Genomic DNA, 21,559 nt, shown 5'->3' with positions numbered 1-21,559 from the left:
TTTATTTATTTTATTTATATTTTTTTTTGTGTGTGGGCCAGCTAAGCCCACCAGGGGGCGGGGCTGGCTGGCATGTGGTGCTGGGGGATTGAACTGCGGTCCCTGTGCTTTGCTAAGCTTGTTCTAAGTAGGTGCTTTAGACCACTGAGCCATCTCACCAGCCACCGGCCACAGTATTTTTAATTTAAAAGAAAAACTGTAACAGAAAATCTCTACAGCTCCTATGCTAGCAAGCGTATAAATAGAGCCTGACCAAAAACACTCAGGCTCTTTTCTTTTGGCTTTCAGGGGATTAGGTTAAAAAGGAATGAGGAGGAAGGAAAAGATATACCACAAAGACTGTAACAATCACAAGGCTTCGCCTAATAATTATGCACATACAGATTGTCAGCACACCAGGTGACTTTTAATCCCTGTCCAGTTTCCCTCCTGGCCTTCCTAATGGCTTCAGATACTTCCTCTTGGCATCTGGCCAGCATAAGCTCAGGAAATGCAACATTTTAATTCTGGAATCAGTAAAGCATATTAGGAAAGGAAATCCACAAATGAAAAAAAAATCACATTAAGAATCTCAAGGCCAAGGAAAAGGATTGTGAATTAGATTATAAATTTATTGGGGACAAGAGCCATTTTACTCATTTTGGTACACTAGTCACCCTTCAGGATCACCCAGGATTTGGCCTCTTCCATTCTTGTGTATTTCCAAACAGCACAGCATTCTTACTTTGACATCTTGGATGAAGGCCCAGGGTTAGTACCTTCTACTATCCCCACTTCTCTAGGATTTTGCATGATCATATTGGATGAATGTATTTGAAAAGCCTGTGTAAACTAATAAGCCACGCAGTATCAGCTCTTTTTTTTTTTTTTTTTTTTTTTTTTTTTTTTTTGTGTGTGTGTGTGTGTGGCCAGCTCAGCCCACCCAGGGGCGGGGCTGGCTGGCATGTGGTGCTGGGGGATTGAACTGCAGTCCCTGTGCTTTGCTAAGCTTGTTCTAAGTAGGTGCTTTAGACCACTGAGCCATCTCACCAGCCCCAAAATGGCAGAAGTGTTTTTTTTTTTTTGCTCCGAATGCCTTCAAGGTATGACTGGCTGTCTTGTGTTGTGGGAATCGAACCACAGCAACCTGAGCCTGACTGCTTTGTTGAAGCAGCCAGTTAAAGAACTGAGCTAAGGGGCAGGCCCCCTTCAGCTGTTCTTTAGTCATTGTGTAGTTGACGACTTGACTTGCTATACTGCATTGTAGAATGTTCAAGTAGATTTTTTAACTTAGTGAGATAAGGTCCCTATGTTGCCTGGACTGGCCTTAAACTGGAGCCTCCAGAGTAGCTGAGACACGGGTATGGGTCATGAGAGCGGCAGATTTAAAAATTTCTTTTAGTACTGGAGATTAAACCTTCATACTAAACTTATCTAGCCTTTAATTTTTTTTTTTTTTTTTTTTTTTGAGACAGGGACTTACTATCTTAACTAGGGTGGGCTTGAAATCCTAGTCCTCTTGTAGTTACCTCCCATAGTGCTAGGACTATAGGGATGTATTATCATCCCTAGCTCAAATTTTTTAAAAAGCTATTGTACACACAATAGTATACTATGTATTCTCACATTATCCCTACAATAACTCTGTCATGTTTATAAGAGGCTTAGGGACATTTGCTCAAAGGGATACTTCTGGATCCATTCTTTTTTTTGGTATCAGGGACCGAACTTAGTACCTTGGACTTGCCAGGCAAGTGTTTAAACCACGGATAAGCAAATTGTTTCTTTCTACTGCTAGGGATTAAACCCAGGTCTATCTAGTACATGCTAAGCACATGCTGTACCACTGAGCTGTACCCTCAGCCACATGCATGACATAGTATTATTATCAAAATCATTATTATAACACTGATCTCAGTATAATGGCCCAGAGCAAACATGAGGCTGGGAGCTAGTGAGCACTGAACCTCTGGCCTCCTGGGTTGAACATATACTTACAGCTAGCTGAGTGACGCTTAAAGGTAAACCCCAGGACTGTACCTGGCTGCAGGAAGGAGGCCCTGGGGGGCGGGCTGCACACTCCACAACTGTGGTCCCCAGCACCATCACAGCAGATCACTGTGCTCTGCAGTTGTGTCACACTTAACTTTCACTCACTGGGCGCAACAGAAAAAACGACCAGCTTATAATAACCAGTAGCTCCATTTTCTTAGGGGACAACTATCTTTTGCCAGAAGCCGTATAGCTTACATCCACTGGGTTGTACTCCATGGAAATTTTCTTTTAGGACTAGGCGTGGTGGTGCACACCCATAATCCCAGCCACTTGAAGGCTGAGGCAAGAGGACTATAAACACAAGCCTGGAGTGGGCAATTTATTGAGCCCTTTCCTTTAGGGAAAAAAAAAAAAGCATGGCTGATATACAGCTCAGTGATAAGTATTTGTCCAATGTGTGTAAGGCCTTGGGATTGAGCTCTAGCACTGCAAGGAAAAAATAATTTTTAGTGTAACAACCACCATTACAGTAGTGAATATGGGAAAAAACCCCAAACTCACTTTACTTTGCTGGAAGTGTAGTTTATCCTCTGTGGCTCGGTGTGGTAACAGGCACGTAAGTCCACTATTCCAGAGGCTGAGGCAGGAGATTACCTGTGAGAGTTTGTTTGGAGGGTCAGCAGGGGAACGCAGCTACTCATATATCCCTGAGCAAGGAAATGGTCCTCCTTATAGGAGGTGGTTGTCCTCTTTTGGGAGGGACACACAGAGCACAAGGGAGGAAGGGGACAAACCTTGGTGATCAACGGGGTGACAGATGTCACAGCCAGATTGCCTTCACATCCAGATCACCATTTGAGGTCAGCCTGGGCTACACAGTGGAACCCTGTCTCAAAAAAGTGCATGTGTACACACACACACACACACACAGAGAAAAAACAAAACTATCTTTTCCAAGTAAAGACTCAGTTATGGAAGTTATGAATCCAGTTATGCTTATGGGAGCACTAACTTCAATTTTCTTGACAGCCAGGTTCTGTACTTGCACTTATCAATCATTTGCTTAACACAGCTGCCTCATATCTTGAGGACAACCCTAAAAGTGGGTGTTGATTATTAACACTTTACATAAGAAAAATACTGATATTAGGGAGGCTAGTAACTTGCTTGAGGTCACATCACTTTGATTTGAACCCAGAAGTTTAACTTGTCATTCAACGAGTAGGTTGGGTGGTCTCTTTTGGCTACTACTTAACACCGTCTCCTCCAGGCCAAGTGGGTGAAAAACTGTAAGAGGCCGAGAAAGTTGCTCTATACTCACACGTTATTGTTTTCATTTCTTTTTTTGGCGGTACTGGGGATTGAACTCAGGACCTTGCACTTGCCAGGCAAGAGCTTATTGTACTGAGCTATCTCCCTGGCATGCTATTGTTTTCAGTTGCTCATTTTGGAGTATATTTGCTACTACGATCCAGACTCAATGAAGAGAAAAGCAAGACAATTTAAAACTCTCCAGCCAGGGCACATCCCTGGAGTGATGTACATGAAACACCCCCACACACACACACACACATACACCAGCCCAGATGTTTCTAAACTCTGAAGCAACTTTGTGCTTCTTATTGGAGCAAGCCAGGCAGGCTTGGGTTGTCATTTTAAGTACTGAGTTACACAAGTCTATCATAATCTCTTCCTGCGTGTCTTCCAGACAAGTGCCTGATGTGATTATTAAAGTGAGCCATGTTGCAAGTGTGGAAATTTACTGTTATTCTCCCTTTATCTACCAAGCCCACATGCGTTGGTGGAGAGGGGCCCGCCCTGCACAATGACTGCATCATTGTTAGGGAAGGGAAAGCTCAGACACAGGTTAGTCAAATCTGCAACCAATATCCAATCTGAAATTAAATATAATAAAACATGGATTCATACAAAATATTATATGGCTTTTACAAATCTTTACCCTTTTCAAGATACAGGGTAAACAACTTTAAATGCACCACCATGCCTAGCTATCATCATCTTTCCTTGAACTATTCATTTATCTCGGCTAGTTATAATTGAAATTCTCAATAGACTTGAGCACGACACGATATGGTTTATGTTACCAGGCCTTCTGTGGTTGCCCAAGTTATCAGCTTCTTAAATAATTTTTCCACTCTCACATAGCCTGTACTCCTGATCGGTCTCATGCCTTCTGGACACTAAAACTACATAAGACAGTGTGGAGTAGAGAGAAGGGAGAGGCAGGTGCTCTATGCGTACACCTCTATTGCCCAAGCAGCCGGAAAAAGCATGTGAACTGAAATAAAATTTGAAATGAAGCCAGTCATTTAAAAGACAGGAGGGGCCAGCCAGATAGCTCAGCAGATTAAAGCGCCAGCCCCACCCTCCTGAGTGCACTGAGACAGTGACTGAGACTGGGTGTAGTGGCACACACCTGTAATCCCAGTGCTTGGGAGGCTGAAAACAGGAGAATCACTATGAGTCAGATCTGTGTAGTGAGACCCTGTATTAAAATACAGTAAGTAAAACAGAGACAGGAAAAAAGTAAAATAAAATAAACAGGTTCCAAGCATGGTGGTGGGGCCGGGGAGGTGGCTCAGTAGTATAAGCGCTTCCCTGGCAAGCGCCAAGGGCCTGAGTTTAATCCCTGGTTCCGCCAAAACAAAACAAAAACCTAAAACCAAGCATGGTGGCACACTCTGTAACACTAACACTTGGGAAGCTGAGGCAGGAAGATCACTGCAAGTTGAAGGCAACATGGGCAACAAAGTGAGCTCAATGCCAGTCTGAACTGGATAGTGAAACCAGGTCTTTAAAAGACAAAAAAGACGGCATGGTGACAAACACCTGTAATCTTAGCTTTGGAAGGCTGAGGCAGGAGAATTTCATGAGTTCAAGGCCCGTCTGAGTGAATAATGAGACCCTGTCTAAATAAGTTAATTAATAGGAGAGGCAGGGACAACAGACAGAGTTAGGAAGGCCGCTGCTTCCAGGATGGATGTGCACCAGAGATGGCAATTAGCAAGAAGTCAGGCACAGAGCAGACCTGCACTGAGTCTCTGTAGTGGCTGTTACCAAAACTGATCTTGTTTAGAACAGTGGAGCTAGACGTGTTATTCAGGGGTCAAGTATATATTTAACAAAATCAAGGATCTGGGTTCCATCTCAGGACACAAAAGAAAACAAATTTTTAAGCCTGGCTCTTCTGTAGGTGAAAACCAGGTTTGAGCAAATGATACAAAGTTTCCAGCCCAGCACCTGGGAGGCTGAGGTAGGAAGATTACCAGGATTAAGGCCAGCCTGGGCTGCACAGCAAGACCATCTCAAAAATAAATAAATAAATAAATAAATAAATAAATTCCTGCTTTCACCCAGTTAACTAAATTTTACTTTTGAATACAGAAAATTTTTTATTTAATTAAATTAATTTATTTATTTGGGGTGGAAACGGGGATTGAATTTAGGCCCTTGTGCTTGCCAGGCAAGCGCTTATTCTACTGAGCCATCTCCTTGGCCCCCAAATACAGAAAATTTAGAAGCTTTCCTTAAACAGTGGTGCTAAATCACCAAACTCTCACTCAGGTATGATCATCTGTTTAGCACAAATATATGAATAATAATAGATATTTATATATAAATATAGATAGGCAGACAGACAGGGCCTTAATATGAAGTGCAGGCTAGCCTTGGATTCACTTATATATACCCCAGGATGGCCTCAATTTCAGGGCAATTCTCATCTCAGCCTCCCTAGTGTGGGGATTACAGGTATTCCCCACCACACTTAGCCAACACAAATATTAAGCAGGGTCTGCTATGTGCAATAGCTCTGGGATGGGGAGGATAATACTTTATATTTGCTTTATTATTTCATGTTTCAGCTATGTTCCTCACCAGTGGTAACCTTCTTTTCTATAGAAGAGACACAGAAGTCACACCTAGGGCCAGGGAGACGGCAGAGTCCAAGCCTGTGCGGCCTTCCGCCCTCAGCCCTGTTCCGCACATCCCAAGGATAGTCCTTCTGTTCCTAAGGGAGACTGTCAAGACTGCCCTCCAGCTTACCAAAAAGCAAAGAGCACAAATGAAGAAAAGCCATATATACAAATCTCAAGGCACATAGGCTGGATTATTTAATATTAGCAAGCACCAAACTGAAAGAAAATGAGAAAACATTTAGAGGAAGAAATATTTTTCTAAAAATAAAATGAATGCTTTATTTGAAAGTCAGCTTCACACAAAATTTTGAATCTTTCACCCATTAATTACAATATTTTAAATGCACTGAATGCAATTCACTGAATGTATGCTTCTGCTCAATTTTTCAGACATTAGGTTAAAAAATATTTGGTTTCATTCTAGTCCACCCTCCTTTTTTTGGCAGAGCTGGGAATTGAACTCATGCCCTTGCACTTGCCAGGCAAGCACTTATTCAACTGAGCTATCTCCCCAGCCGCTCTTCCTGTCTTTATACTGAATTCATCTTTCTATAGTTTAGTGGTGAAAAAGTTCATAAAACTTCAGATTTGTGTCCAGAATAAAAATGTCCAATAATTCTAAGTAAAACATAATTTTCTTGTTAAGCCATCTGGGGGAGAAAAGGAATTTTACTGAATGTATGCATATTTTATGACATCTCTTCAAATCTTATCTTTATTGGTTTGCCTATAGCTATGTAATTTTGGCACACTTGAATCTGCAAACACTGAAGGAAAAAAATGTAAAAATAAAACAGAAATCACATACAAATACATCTTATCTATACTGAACATCTCACATACAGATGGAAGCAAATATAGATGAAACTACCGAAATGGAAGAGGGAAAATTCCACACACAAAAAAGAAAAAGACCCCTGGGGGTTGGTGGTACAGCAAGGTGGTAGTCTGCTTAGCTGTCTAAAGCTGTGGGTTCAACACCAGCACCACCAAAGTACCCATCAGAACAAAATGAAAACACACACAAATTCTAATAGCTTTGTAGTATGGTATAATTAAGCTTTTAAAACAACATAAGCTGAATTCAGTTGATGCTTAAAGTTTCTGTCTATAGTTAATTAGATGTTTTGCTTTTTTTTTTTTTTTTAAATGTATATGGTACAGGGTCTCACTATGCAGCTCAGACTCATAGTGATTCTCCTGTTTTCAGCCTCCCCAGCACTGGGATTACAGGCATGCGCCACCACACCCTGTCTTGGTGGCCGGCTCAGTGTGCCCAGGGGCAGGGTCAGTGTGGCATGTGGTGCCAGGGATCGAACCCCAGTCCCTGAGCTTGCCTAAGCAGGAGCTTAGTCTGCTGAGCTATATTGGCAGCCCGTGTTTTAGCAAGGAATATTTAGTGAGGAGCCATGAATATATAATGTTTTAGATTTTAATACTTCTATGGTGAGAGAAATAATTCAAAATGGGCAATGATCTATATTCAGTCAAAATATCACTGAACAGGGAAGAAAAAGTAGTAAATCATTGAAAACAATACTCAAATACTTGGCTTCCAGTAAGTATTACAGAAAAGGTACCCAAGAAGTATTAATTAACAAATACTATGTGGCGGGACTAACCAAGACATTTTCCAAGTTTTATGCTTTAAATTTCCTAAATACTTAGCTATCAGGCATATACGCCAGGCAACTACGGATACTAGAAAAATATTTTAGCATTTTATTATAAAATCTCCCACAAGTTCAAACCCAGCCAGAGCTACTTAGTGACTTACCATGATCCTGTCTGAAGACAAAACAAAACAAAATTTACAAGGGGTAGGGACATAGCTCAGTGCAAAGGCCATGGGTTCAATCCCCAGTACTGAAGACAAGAAAACCTTCAACCAATATAACCAACATTTCTGCTCATAAATGTTTCAGTAACAATGTCTGACAGCACATTACAAATAACAATGAAGCAAGATTAAATTTTACAGTTGCCTCAAATAAGTTATTTTTCTTTTAAGCTGCTACTTAAAATAGAGAATACAGCAGAATGGGTTTAAAAAGTTAAGGCTCTCTAGAGAGTTCTAAAGACTAAAACTTAAGGCACATAATTTTTATGACACTGTTAAAAGCTATGATTCAAATAAAACAAAACAACCCTACTTTTTCCCCACATCCTTTGCCGACCACTCCCTCCCCAAAAAGTATGGTATTCTAAATTCAGACTATTGGTAAGGAGTGAAACAAAAATTCCATCCATGAACATCTGGTATGTTTTTCACATAAATGTCCACTGTCTGCATTGAGCACCACGGGAGACTGTAGGAGGGTCAGATGTTTTCAACGACTTAGGCCATGACCTGTTCCATTCACCCTTCAACCGCACAGATTCAAAATGGACTCTCTTCTTCTTTGGGTTCTCCTGGGCCTTTCTGCTCTGAAGATGTTGCTGCTTTAATTATTTCATTTGTCTTCTCATCAATATCTATACTGGTTTCTTCCTCTTTACCTTTGTTTCTCTGCTTCTCCTCTGCTTTTTCTTCTTTTGCCAGAAGTCGGTAATTGATGCCCATACCGATGAAGAGATAAATACCGGCGATAATTAGGATTACACCACATGCCCAGTATGTGTATTTGTAGTCTCCATATATATCATTGAGACGACCTAAAAAATGTTTACAAAACAAAACAAACTATGTGGTTAAAAGTTAACAAGAATACCCTCTCTTGGGGCCAGGAAGAGAGCTCAGTAGAATAAGAGCTTGCCTGGCAAGTGCAAGGGCCTGAGTTTAATTCCTGGTTCTGCGAGAGAGAGAAAAAAAAAAAAAGCCTTTCTCCAAACTTAAAAATCCCAGAAAGATGTTAATCTTTTTTTTTTTTTTTTTTTTTTTGCGCGGAACTGGGGATTGAACTCAGGTCCTTGTGCTTACCAGGGAAGCGCTTATTTCACTGAGCCATCTCCCTGGCCTTGATGTTAATCTTCAGAGTTCAGACAAATCAATGTTTAAAAAGAAACTGCTAAAGTATTTCATCTTCTGTATTTTCTGATTTTTGGATGGACTTAGATTGGATATTTTGATATTTTTAACAACTTGAAGATAATCAACTCTTGGAAAATTTGAATTAGACTAAGACCTAAAGATCACTTACTATCAATTTTCCTTATAATGGAAAAAAAAATTGTTGCTCAAAAGAGGTCCAGGAGTCTTGTCCAAAGCCATAGAGCTATTCAAGTTACCAAGGCCAAGGCTCTTTATCAGCATTTCCCGAAGAGCGTGCTGTGTGCACCTGCCCTGTACTACACACTTCATAGCAGAACTTGCCACTATTCTAAGTATCTAGCCCTTATAACAGGTAGATTCTACAGCTATCTTCTTTGTACAGTTTTAAGAATTCAATGGTTAGGTTCAATGTTGACCGTATAGGAAATTTAATTTGGTTCTTGTCCAATTTCCAGAATCATGGAAATAATTAAGTTCATGAACCAAAGTACTACTGTACATAAACTATGACAAATGCTCCCAAGGATGTTCTGAAAGTAAAAGAGGTGGAACAGAAAGTAGGGTGAGGAATGTGTCTTCCCTTGAAGAGTCAACTGAGCCTTGCAGGAGGACAGGGTCATCTAAGAGAAAAAGGCAGGCAGCAGGCAGGCAGAACAGCAAGTGGAAAGGCCCTGGGGTAGAGGAAGAGGCAGGGTGCACGAGAGGGGAAGAGCTAGGTGCTGTAGCAGAGAGCAAAAGGCCAGTGCGAGGAAGCCGGAGTGGAGAGGCAGCTGAGGCCTTGCTAATCCTCGGAAGTCATCAAGGAATCTACTTTTCACTCTACGGGTGATGGGAAGCAAATGGAGAGGTGCAAATGGCTTAAGAACAGCCAGGGTCAAGTTAAGAGACAACTTAGTGCCTAAGGGCATTCCAAACAGAAGAGAGAAGTTTAGATAAAGGTGACAGCAGTTATGGAGAAAAATGGGCAGATTATGAAGATTTACAAACAAGAAGAAATGTTGACAAGACTTGACAACTCATTTCATAGGGGTTAGGTGGAGGAGAGCATTATCAAGACTGTGGAAACCCTTTATTTGTTATGTATGTGCATTCTCCAAAATGAACTTCTAAAAGTATAAATCATATCTCAAAGTATTTCAAATTATTTCTTGTGTGATATCTATGGAGATACTAATTTTTTTTGAGATACTAATTTGAAAGATTAAAGATTAAGTACTTAGTAAATTTAGGGACTAGTTTTCCACTAACATACTGACTTGCAAGCTGTGTGAATACTAACTAGTCAAACTGTGTCACCTTTTCAAAATTTTGTATTCTTTTTTTGGAGGGAGGGGGTAAGGTCTCACTATGCACTTAAGGCTAGCCTCAGACTTACGGTGATCCTCCTGCCTCAGTCTCCTGAATGCTGGGATTACAGGTGTGGGCCACAATACCTGATGTATTCTACCTCTTACAGCCTCAATTTCACCTATGAAGGAGGTTACTAAAATAGTTTTATTTTATAGCCTGGTGAGATGCAACAAGATACACAGAATTGTTAGGATAGTCGCTAGCAGTTTGTTTACATAATAGTTACTATTACACTACTACCATAGTAAAATAGACCACTAAAATGAAATCTCCAGTTTTAAAGATGAAGTTGCTTTTTTACAATTAACATTTTATGACCAGAAAATTAGTTCTATGAGATTTTATCTCCCCCACACACAGTTTATGGTTCTTCGTTATATTCTGGAGGATTTCAGCAGTTATGCTATATCAAGCATTACATGAGCACCAGGATACAGACTAAGGCTTGCTCTTTGCCACACAACAGTTCCGTATTGTTTGCTTTCTACCCTTTCCAATCTTGAATGGTAGGACTATTTTATAACAGAGCCACAAAAAAGGAAGACATACTATACCTAACATTGGTGGTCCCAGGAGGACAGGACAGCATTCCACAATGGTCACCAATCCCACAGCACTGGAGAATCTCTGGGGTCCAACAAGATCCATTAGGGTTTCGAATAATACAGAGCTGAGCCACCCAAAGGCAAATCCGAAGAATCCAGCATAGACACAAAACCCAACATAAGTGCTGGTGGATAAAGGTGCCAGCATATGACACACCCCATTTGCAATAACAGAAGCAGCAAAGAAATACTGAACTCGAGGTCGTATCCACTTTGTGTTGGCCACAAGTCCCATAGAAGGTCTAGCTATCATGTCAACAAAAGCTAGAATGGATAGGAGAAAGGCAGATTTCTCACTAGAATTTTTATGGCTCTTGCCATAATTACTAAGAAAGACCAAAGGTGTGAAGAGTCCAAAAAACATGACAACGTTTCCAGAGAGGTATAACAAAAAGCCTCTGTGCGTAAACAGGGACAAGTCCAGGAATTTATTAATTTTTTGGAAGAACGACAGTTTCTCCTCTTTGGGGTTTCCTCCAATGAGATCTGTACTTGCTTCACCTACATCTTTTTTGGCATCAGATTTTCCAGCTTCTTTAGCATGAACTTTTCCTGTCGGGGTTGACTTGGGACCTATTGGCCGCATCAGGGCTCCTGCTACACAGCAGTTTAGGAGGAGGCCCCCGAGAATGAGGAAGCTTCCTCTCCAGCCGAAGATCCCGAAGAAAGCCTGATTGATGGGGGCCAGGGTAGAGAGGAACACAGGGCTGCCTGCCATGGCCAGCCCATTGGCCAGTGGTCGCTTCTTGTAGAAATACTTGCCAATCATGGTCAGAGCTGGATTCAAGTTAAAGGCGAGTCCAAGACCTAGGAGGAAGGGGGAAGAAACTATGCATTGTAATAAATGCCAGACACATATGGTATTAATTAGATAAGAAAAATAAGAGGAATAGCAATGGAAAGGACATTAAAATCCTCATTATTAGATGACGGTGTATAAGATTTAAAGTGTACTGAAACAGACTCATGGGCTCAAATTTCAGCATCTTTTTTTTAAATGTATTTATTAGTTCAGGGTCTACAGGTCTCACTACACAGATCGGACTCATAGTGATCCTCCTGTTTTCAGCCTCCCAAGTGCTAAGATTACAGGCGCATGCCACCGTCCCCAATCTCAGCGCGCCCCAGGCGTGGGGCCGGCACAGCATGCTGGGGATCCAACCTCTGCATCATTATTTACTGGGCATATAATTTCAGATAGGGGCTAGGGATTTGGCTCAGTGGTAGAATGCTTGCCCAGCAAGCTGGAAGCCCTGGGTTTGGTCCCTGGCACCAAAAACCAAAAAAAAAAAAACCTCTCCTATAATTTCAGTTATGTGAACCCTTTTGAGACTATTTCCTAATGTTTAGAAAAGGAACATAATAACACTGCTGTGAAGAAGAAAAAGTTTGAGACATACAGAAAGGTGATATCTATTCAACGAAGTAACAGATTAAATAAATTTGTCATTTATCAGAAGACTTAATGACATTCAAAGATATTCATGATACACTGAATCAAAAAAATTGGGCCAGGGAGATAGCTCAGTAGAATAAGTGTTTGCCTGGCAAGCACAGGTCCTGAGTTTAAACCCCAGTACCGCAAAAAACAAAAACAAAACAAAACAAAAAAAGATTAGCCTTGGGTCGGCAAAAAAAAAAAAAAAGACAAAACTTAGGGCCCCGGGAGATAGCTTAGTAGAATAAGCACTTGCCTGACAAGCGCAGAGTCCTGAGTTCAATCCCTGGTTCCAAGAAAACAAACAAACAAACATACAAAACTTGATTGTTTTTGTTCTAAAAAATGGTTAGCTTTATGTATAGAAAAAGGAATGGAAAGACACACACGAGAAAGTCAGTAGTGATATTCCTTGGGTTGTGAAATTATGAATAATCTTTTAACATTATACTCATCAGTATTACGCAGTTTCACAAGTTGCCACATACATTTTACCTGCCACCACAGGTGATTTTTAGGCCAAGAGATCATTTCTTTTGATTCAACAAACAATAAGCACCTATTTTGTAACAAATTTTGTTAAAAGTTTACTTTCTACTACTATTTTATCCTCAGCTCTTCATGAAAGAATAAACTTGATTTAATTTAAAAAGATCTGCAAGATAAATTTAGGTGAAAAGGAATAAAGCCATGCTTGGGGGAAAAAACTAGCAGCAACTTACCTCCGATGACTCCAATACAAAAGTAAAGTTCCTGTACAGTCTTACAGAAAGAAGCTGCAATCAAGCCACAGCCTGATAAGCAGCCACCTACAATCATGACTGGGCGACTGCCGTATTTATTCACCAGAATACTGCTGATAGGACCTAGCAAAAGAAAAAAAAAATTAGTAGTACAAAGGAAACTTATTCCCTCGCCCCTACATAAGGCGTAAATGATAATATATAACAAGTCCTCTAGGATAAACAAAAGGCAATGAAAGGAATATTGCTTTCTATAGTTTTTTGTGTGCTGAAAAATAAAAATGAAGATGTTCCAACAGTACTGATTGTACATATGCTATATCTAGAAATATTAGATGAAATTTTGCTAAACTATAAGGCATCATCCAATACTAAGACATGCCCAACATACTTAATAAGTCTTTTCTGTTTTAATTTCTGGACACCCACACTAATATGATGAGATGTATGTACACATTTGAATAAATTTCTGACTTTAAAGCATTTTTTGTTTGCTTGGCTCACTTTTATGAGACAGGCTCTCACTATGTAGTTTAGGCTAGCCTTGAGCTCACTATGTAGCCCAGGCTTGTATCACAATTTTATTTATTATTATTATCATTATTATTATTTTTTTGGCAGAACTCAGGCCCTTGCACGCGCTTATTCTACTGAGCCGTCTCCCCGGCCCCACATTTTTATTTTAGGCTTTATTTCTATCTTTTAATTTCTTCTTTTTTGGCGGAACTGGGGATTGAACTCAGGCTCTTGTGCTTGCCAGGGAAGCGCTTATTCCACTGAGCCATCTCCCCGGCCCAACATTTTTATTTTAAAAAGGCAACAATAATCATTTTTCCCCAAGATTAAGGAGCTTTTCAAGAATGTCATTTCAATTAAAAAGCAAACATCAAACAAAAAACCCCTCCCAATAAATCTGGATGTTTTAGGTAGTAAATTGATAATATCTTTCAGAATTACTTGGCTCCATTCTCATATTACTATGTTTCATGGTAGCAATATTGGGGAAAAATGATTGCAAGAAATTAAAGTCAGATAACAGTATAAACTTTGGTACAAGTTGGGTGTAGTGGCACACAACTATAGGCCCAGTGCTTGGGAGGCTGAGGCAGGAGGATCACTGTAAACTGTAAGCTGTAAACTTAAGACTAGCCTAGACTACATAGTGACTTCAAGACCAATCTCACTTGGTAATTCTACACAGATAGATATTCCATAAGTGTATAAGAAGTTAGTGCTTTTGATTATCCCATCTCATGTTCCTGAAGACCAAATCTCACTGAGGGGTAGAGTTAGAAACTACCTGCCAAAAAGACAGCCCAAGTGTGCACGAAGCAGTTTCATCAATGCCTTCTGAATCACCACTATGACCCGAATAGTGGTCTCTCCCTAGATCTCCTGTGTTGAAAGTTAAGCCCTAAAGGAATAGTATTAATCAGCAGGTCTTTGAGGCTAGGGATATAGCTCAGCAGTACAGCACCTGCCTGGCCAGTGCAAGGTCCTGAGTTTGATTATTGGCATGGAAAAAAAAAGCAGGCCCTTTAAGCGTCATGAATGGGATTAGAGTTCTTATAAAAGAGGCCCAAGGGAGCCTGTTTCCCTTCTGCATTATGACAGGCAGGTTTAACAACAACAAAAAAGGTGCCATGGATGAGGAATATGCTTTCACTAGATACTCTAAGATCGCCATTTAATGAAAAGTTAGGTAACAAACAATTAGAAAGTAATTTGAATGCAAGCTTGTAAAAGAACTGAATACTGAAAAAACATAAAGCGTTTCCATATTTAAGAATTTATGTCAGAATTATGAAGATCAACACTAATACACTATTTACTCTATGAGGTATAAATTAATGATATAAATTTTGCAGTATTTCTAATGAAATTCCAAGTCAGCAATATTGAGGTGAACATTGTAGAACTGAAAATATGTAAATTTATACTTTCAAATTTTTATAAAAAAGGAAAAACTCAAAATATGTAACTAAAATCTTTACCAAAATATATATACTTTTTTTTTTTTTTTTTTTGGTAGTTTTAGGGAAGGGTCTACAGGGTGTTCAGGGTTTCACTACTAGATCAGACTCTAGTGATCTGCCTGTTTAAAGCCTCCCAAGAGCTGGGATTACAGGTGCACAACACCACGCAGTCTCAATGGCTGTCTCAGCACACCCCGGGGGCGGAGTTGGCACAGCAGGCCCCTGAATCGAACCCCTGGCCCCTGTACCTGCAAGCAGGCACTTTAATCTGCTGAGCTATTTGGCCGGCCCTTTACATTCTAATGATCATCAGTATGCATCTCTAACCCAAAGCACCAACAGAAAACCAAAATCACTCACAGCTCAAAACATACTGCTATTCAGAGCACAGTGGCTAAGTTAAAGGGTTATGACAATTGTAAAAGTGATTTAAATTCTGAGGGACCGTATTACTTAAAAAGCCAGAATCTAAATAACCTATTTTGTAAAAACTGTCACAAAGCTCATGATAGGCAATTTGTCTTTTAGTGTTTCAAGGATGGCCCTAATTAGCTAGCAGTAAAAATAGAAAGGCACAATTTATAGGATGATTATAACACAAACTCAAAGAAATGTGCCAATTATTTTACTAAATGGATGAAGACAAAGAAGGAACTGTTTCCCCAAAGGAAAGTGTCATCTGCAATGAGCACAAGTGACATCACTTGATACAAAACACCACAATGGCTCCATAGCTCTTGGCAGCTCAGAACTGCAACAAGTAAACCTCTGGTTTGTATTTAGCGTAAACTGGCTGAGGTACCTGGAGCACCTCTGGAGGGTTTTTATACCAATTTCTTCAAGCCATCATCATCAAAAATCTGATTAGATATCTGGCAGACTGAAATTCAAAGCCTGTAAAAGTGTTGGCTCTCAGAAACCAGATTATGTCCCAAAATCTTTTTTAATTTCTCTAAATTTATTTCCAAAAAGTACCACAATTTAGCACTTAGGTTCTTTAAAAATGCATTTTAGAGACGAAACAGTCCTATGTTCAAAATGTAAGGGCTGGCCAAATAGCTCAGCAGATTAAAGTGCCTGCAAGCAGGCATAGGGACCAGGGGTTCAACCCCCAGGACTACCATGCCAGCCCCACCCCTGGGGTGCACTGAATTGGTGATTGAGACTGGGCCTGGTGGCATGCTCCTGTAATCCCAGTACTTGGGAAGCTATAAACAGGAAGATCACTCGAATCTGATCTACTCATAGGCCCTGCCCTAAATTTATAAAAACAATAAAGAACAAGGGAAAGTTTTATTCAATTCTTTAATTTCTAATACCATTAAAACATTTTACTTAAATGTACTCTGAATTATGCTATTCAGCTTAGTCTAATTTAATTCTTCAAACAATCTTAAGAAACTATGTTCAAGTTCAATTCTCAGTTGTGAAAAAAAAAGAAAAGAAAAAAGAAAAGAAAAGAAACTATATTCATGCTTTTATGTCAAAAAACAGGTAAAAACAAAACAAAACAGTTGTGGACAGTTTTTATGAGAGCTTTAAAAGTTCAATGATAGTTGAATTGAAGAAAATCAGAAGCTTTTACAATGGAACAAATACAGCAGGTGTCATTGTTATCAAGAATGAAAAGGCTGGGCCAGGGAGATGGCTCAGTGGAATAAGCGCTTCCCTGGCAAGTGCAAGGACTTGAGTTCAATCCCTGGTTCCAAAAAAAAAAGAAAAAAGAATGAAAAGGCTCAGTGAAATAAGTGCTTCCCTGGCCAGCCCAAGGGCCTGAGTTCAATCCGGTTCCGCCCCAAAAAAGAAGAAAAAAAAAACAACAACAAAAAAAAAACCAGAATGAAAAATGTGTCCCTAAAGACAGTGTGTACTTCAAGAAATAACATTTCAACTCATCTAACTAAATGAGAAATTCAAACAATGACAATGACATCATAACCTAATATAGGGACTCTGGCTGCTTAATGAAAATTAGAAGAGCAGGCTTTAATAGCTACTTACCACCACCATACATGACAGCCAACATGATGGAGGATATCCATGACACTTCACTGGTGGTAGCACTGAATATATCTTCAATTTCTTTAAAGAAGACAGTAATGGATTTGGGAAATGCGTAAGAGAAGCCAATAGAAATGAAAGCTCCAATTACCACTGCCCACCCCCAGCCACCATCTGGGGGGGTATATCCAACTGGTCCTCCAACGGCCACTGGCATTTTAGGTACAGATGAATTCCAAAATGCAGCTCAAATTCAAATATCTGAAGGACAAAGTTAAAATAGTACATTAACAATAAAACATTCTCACAAAACCACTTTGTGTGGTAATACATGTTTTTGGTCCTCATTCCTGGTTACAAATATCTCCCACCCTCCAGAAACTTTCAGCACCACCCACAGAACTTCCGTGATGACTGGAAATTAATCTTTATAAAAAACTCTTGAACAGGAGATGTGATGAGATTCCAGGCTGCTGGTGTGCCTCTGGGCTGGCGGTCCTATCAACATGCCTGGAGGGTGATGTACCCTACTCACTGGGACAGAAGCTCCTGTGCTCAGGTGCCTTCCACACCTCACCTAGTTTTCAATGTTTCTTGTCCAGTAGATATCACCTTCCATACCTACTTAGAGAAGACCTGAGTCACTGTAGTGCTCACGATTATTTCGTAGCTGGATGGAAAACAGCTTCGTCACTTAACAACTGCTAAGGGCCGGGGAGATAGCTCAGTAGAATAAGCACTTTCCTGGCAAGCCCAGGGTTGTGAGTTCAATCCCCAGTACCACAAAAACAAACAAAAAACTGAAATGAACCCTTTTGAAAAACATAACCTTTGAACTTCAGGAAAACTTATATATCTTAGCAGTTAATACAATTACTTATATTACTGTAGATAATGAAATGTGGTAAGAAAGCCTTCATAAAATTTCCCCCTTCCTAAAAATGTACTCTTCAAAACTTACTTTATTATTTATGGCTCACTTAAAGTACAAAAGACACTCGTGATTTAGATTAACAGTAACAAGAAAGAAAAAAAGTAGGTACTTGATTAATAGTTATGTATCGATTTCTAACATAAAAGGTCAGGGCCTGTGACATAGCTTAGACTAAGCACCTGCTTAGGCAAGCAGAAGGAACAGGGATGGATCTAATGCCTTGCCAGCCCTGCCCTTGGGCACACTGAGCCAGCCACTGAGTCTGTGGAGGCATATGCCTAAATCCCAGCACTGGGGAGGCCAAAACAGGAGGCTCACTATGAGTCTGAGCTGTGTAGTGAGAGAAACCCTGTACAAAATATATATCTTTGTGAACACAAGATTTTTATCAGATGTACTAGAATTATCTCAAGTTTTCTTTCACTTAGTTACTCTGACTCAGGTATTTATCCCCTAATATATGACAAGACAAACTTCTAAACAACAGCTACTGTATAAAGTTACAAGCCTAAATTTAATTATGATGTCAAAAGACCGTAGCTATAAGTCAAAGATTATTCTTTTTCTTGAAATCACCCTGTAGTAATGAATAGCATCACTAGAAAATTAAAACTTATGGATGACACACAACTGGAAGTAAAGATCTGGTGATAGCTGCTCACGTTTCTGCAGGCACTTAGACCGCTGTGCTATCTCTCCAGCTCCTTGCTCACTTTTTTTTTTTGGTGGAACAAGCGATTGAACTCAGGCCCTTGTGCTTGCCAGGGAAGTGCTTATTCTACTGAGCCATCTCCCTGGCCCTGCTCACTTGTCTTCTAAGGTCTCCTTTCATTAGTTAATTAATGAGGTACCTAACTATATATCTCCAGCCTCTTTTTACTTTTTAAAATTATTATTATTATTATTATTTAAGCTTTATTTTTTTCTTTTCTTTTTTTATTGGCAGAACCGGGGATTGAACTCAGGCCCTTGCGCTTGCCAGGGAAGCGCTTACTCCACTGAGCCATCTCCCCGGCCCCTAATTATTATTTTTGAGACAGGATCTTGCTGAGTTGCCAGGGATGGCCTTGAAATTCTGAGTCACCTGCTTCAGCTTCCCAAGTAGTTAGGGTTATAAAGGTGCCACTGATCTACATACTCTAAGCTCTATCTTTAATGTTTTTATAGACCACTTTCACCCAATACAACTCTGATTTTCTACATTAGTATGTCCATTTCATTATTTCCAGTCTATTTTCTATCAATAAACAATGTGAGACAGGACAAGCTCACTATTGACTACCTGGTTCTTTAGCCTAAATCACAAATCCTAGCTTCATAGAGACAGTAGTCAACTCCAAAACACTTTGCTCCAACCTGTCTGAACACTTAAAGCCTCATATGGGACGGTTCCCTAAAAGCAAAGATGTAATCACCATTTGTGCTCAGCGTTGTACTACAGGTTCAGGACAGTACATACAGGTAAGAAAAAAAAAGCTATCAAGAATGGAAAGAAGGGCCAGGGAGATGGCTCAGTGGAATAAGCGCTTCCCTGGAAAGTGCAAGGGCCTGAGTTCAATCCCTGGTTCTGCCAAAAAAAACAAAACAAAAAACAAAGAATGGAAAGAAATAAGTTGTTTTTATATATACTTAGCAGATGTCTAATGCTTCAATACTCAGTAGTCCTAAAACAAAACAAAACACAACACAACACAGAAAGGGAAGGAAGGGAAGGGGAAAGAATGGACCAGTAATTACCAGAGGTTGGGGAAAGCAACCTAACAGCAAAAGAGCATATGAGAACTTTTAGGGATGGTGAAATTGCTCTATTATCATGATTGTGGTACTACTCATCAAAATTATACATTTAAAATTGCTGGCTATGCTGGGGAGATAGTTCAGTAGAATAAGCAAGCGCAAGGGCCTGAGTTCAATCCCTGGTTACACACACACACACACACACACACACACACACAAATGCTGGCTGAAGATGTAACTGAACAGTAAAGCACTTGCCAAGCACGCAAAAAATCCATGAGATCAATGTCCATTAAAAAAAAAAAAGTGCTGAAATTGTTGGTTGAGTATATAACTCTAGAGTAGGTTTCTCTACCCGGCACAAGACCCAAACATGATTGCTAACATGGGGTGGGGGAGGGGGGAGATTGCTGAATTTTATATTTTGATAAACCTGATCAAAAGGGGAGAAAAAGGCCAACGATGGTGACAATGATTATTGTTTCATGTTACAAGGACAACAAACACATAAAGGAAAAGACAAATACATTTTTCTGTCTTGGCAAGGAAGATGAAAGCACCAAAGTAGGTTGAAGAGGAGGCAAAAGAATTTCTCTTCTGAGTATCCACAACTACAAGCTTGTTACGAGTTCATGCTTAGCAGGGCATTGTCTGTGAGAAGCCTTTGTTGTTCTTCCAGATACATACTCTACAGTATTTGATTTTGCTAGATTTCCCACAAAGACTACCAAACATAAACTCATAATCTAAAATTTTAGAACATACCAAGAATCAATCAACCTATCAACACCCCAAAGAATATAATCATTATGTGTTGCAACAAACATGTACCAAAAGAGAATCAATCAACCATGAAGTCAGGAATGGTAGCACATGTCTGTGATCCCAGAACCAGGAGGCTGAGGCAGGAAGATTGTTATAAATTTGAGAAAAGTCTGAACTGAACAATGAATTCAAGGATAGCCTAAACTATGTGACATTGTGTCTCAAAAAAATGTAGCAAACAAAAAGAAAATCAACTTTGAGCAGAAAAGCCAATCTAAAGTTAGACACTGAAAAATGACAGATATTATAAAACGAATGTTTAAATGACTAAAAGTATTAATAAAAAGAAAACACTAAGGAAACAGACAACCAACTTAAATGAAAGTAATTAGTCCAAATTCAAGGTTTTAGAATGAAAGAATCTGACATTTACCTAATAGCATGATGGGAGAGAACAGTGAAGAGATATTTTCAAAGGTTAATAGCTAAGGACATTACAGATTTGACAAGCCTGTATATCAGAGAAAGCACAATATTAAAAAATCCTAAAACAGGCATGGTAGTGCACACCTCTAATCCCAGCATTCAGGAGGCTAAGGCAGGGATGTCATCATGAGTTCAAAGCCAGCCTGGGATGTATAACAAGTCCCTGTCTCCAAAATAATAAAGAATCCTAAATAGCAACTACTGACAGGTATAGCTTGTACAACATAATCACACTAACAAAAACAGACTTTTCTTCAATTCTGAAAAACTTCCAGCTACTCAGTCTTCATCCCTCTTCTTTCTTCCCACTAATCTGGGACTCCACCTGGATATGATATGTATTTCCTTACTCTTTTATGCTTTACATTCTTTTGTTTCTGTATACTTCATTCTGTATGACTTCTGGCTGTCTCTGGCTGTTTGGCCATAAATATTTAGTCAATTCAATTTATAGACAAAACCTGCACCCATAATCTAAGTAGCCAATCCTTATGTTCAAGCCATTCAAACTGAATAGATTTCTGCCAAACAAAATAAAAACCTGCCTTTTAATTGAAATTACCACGTTGATACACATCCCTGTAATAACCACCTCATTTTTAAAATACTAATTCTTCCTT

General features: G+C 39.7%; 1 protein-coding gene across 2 annotated transcripts in view; it reads right to left on the bottom strand.

Annotated features, from left to right (window-relative positions):
* Window positions 1-7,330: 7,330 nt before the first annotated feature.
* Window positions 7,331-21,559, bottom strand: part of Slc16a1 (solute carrier family 16 member 1) — a 30,292-nt gene continuing 16,063 nt past the window's right edge. For both annotated transcript variants that reach the window (XM_004641702.2, XM_023701746.1), the window contains exons 2-5: window positions 17,018-17,278; window positions 13,020-13,163; window positions 10,809-11,666; window positions 7,331-8,567 (exon numbers count right to left, since the gene is read on the bottom strand). In XM_004641702.2, the coding sequence (XP_004641759.1) occupies window positions 8,293-8,567; window positions 10,809-11,666; window positions 13,020-13,163; window positions 17,018-17,234 (1,494 nt within the window). In that variant the 5' untranslated portion in view covers window positions 17,235-17,278 and the 3' untranslated portion in view covers window positions 7,331-8,292. The remainder of the gene's footprint in view (window positions 8,568-10,808; window positions 11,667-13,019; window positions 13,164-17,017; window positions 17,279-21,559) is intronic.

The sequence above is a fragment of the Octodon degus genome, unplaced genomic scaffold (assembly GCF_000260255.1).
Source record: "Octodon degus isolate 3935 unplaced genomic scaffold, OctDeg1.0 scaffold00140, whole genome shotgun sequence".
Taxonomy (NCBI): Eukaryota; Metazoa; Chordata; class Mammalia; order Rodentia; family Octodontidae; genus Octodon; species Octodon degus.
The sequence above is the reverse complement of the archived record's forward strand: the minus strand, read 5'-3'. Positions and strand labels throughout refer to the sequence as shown.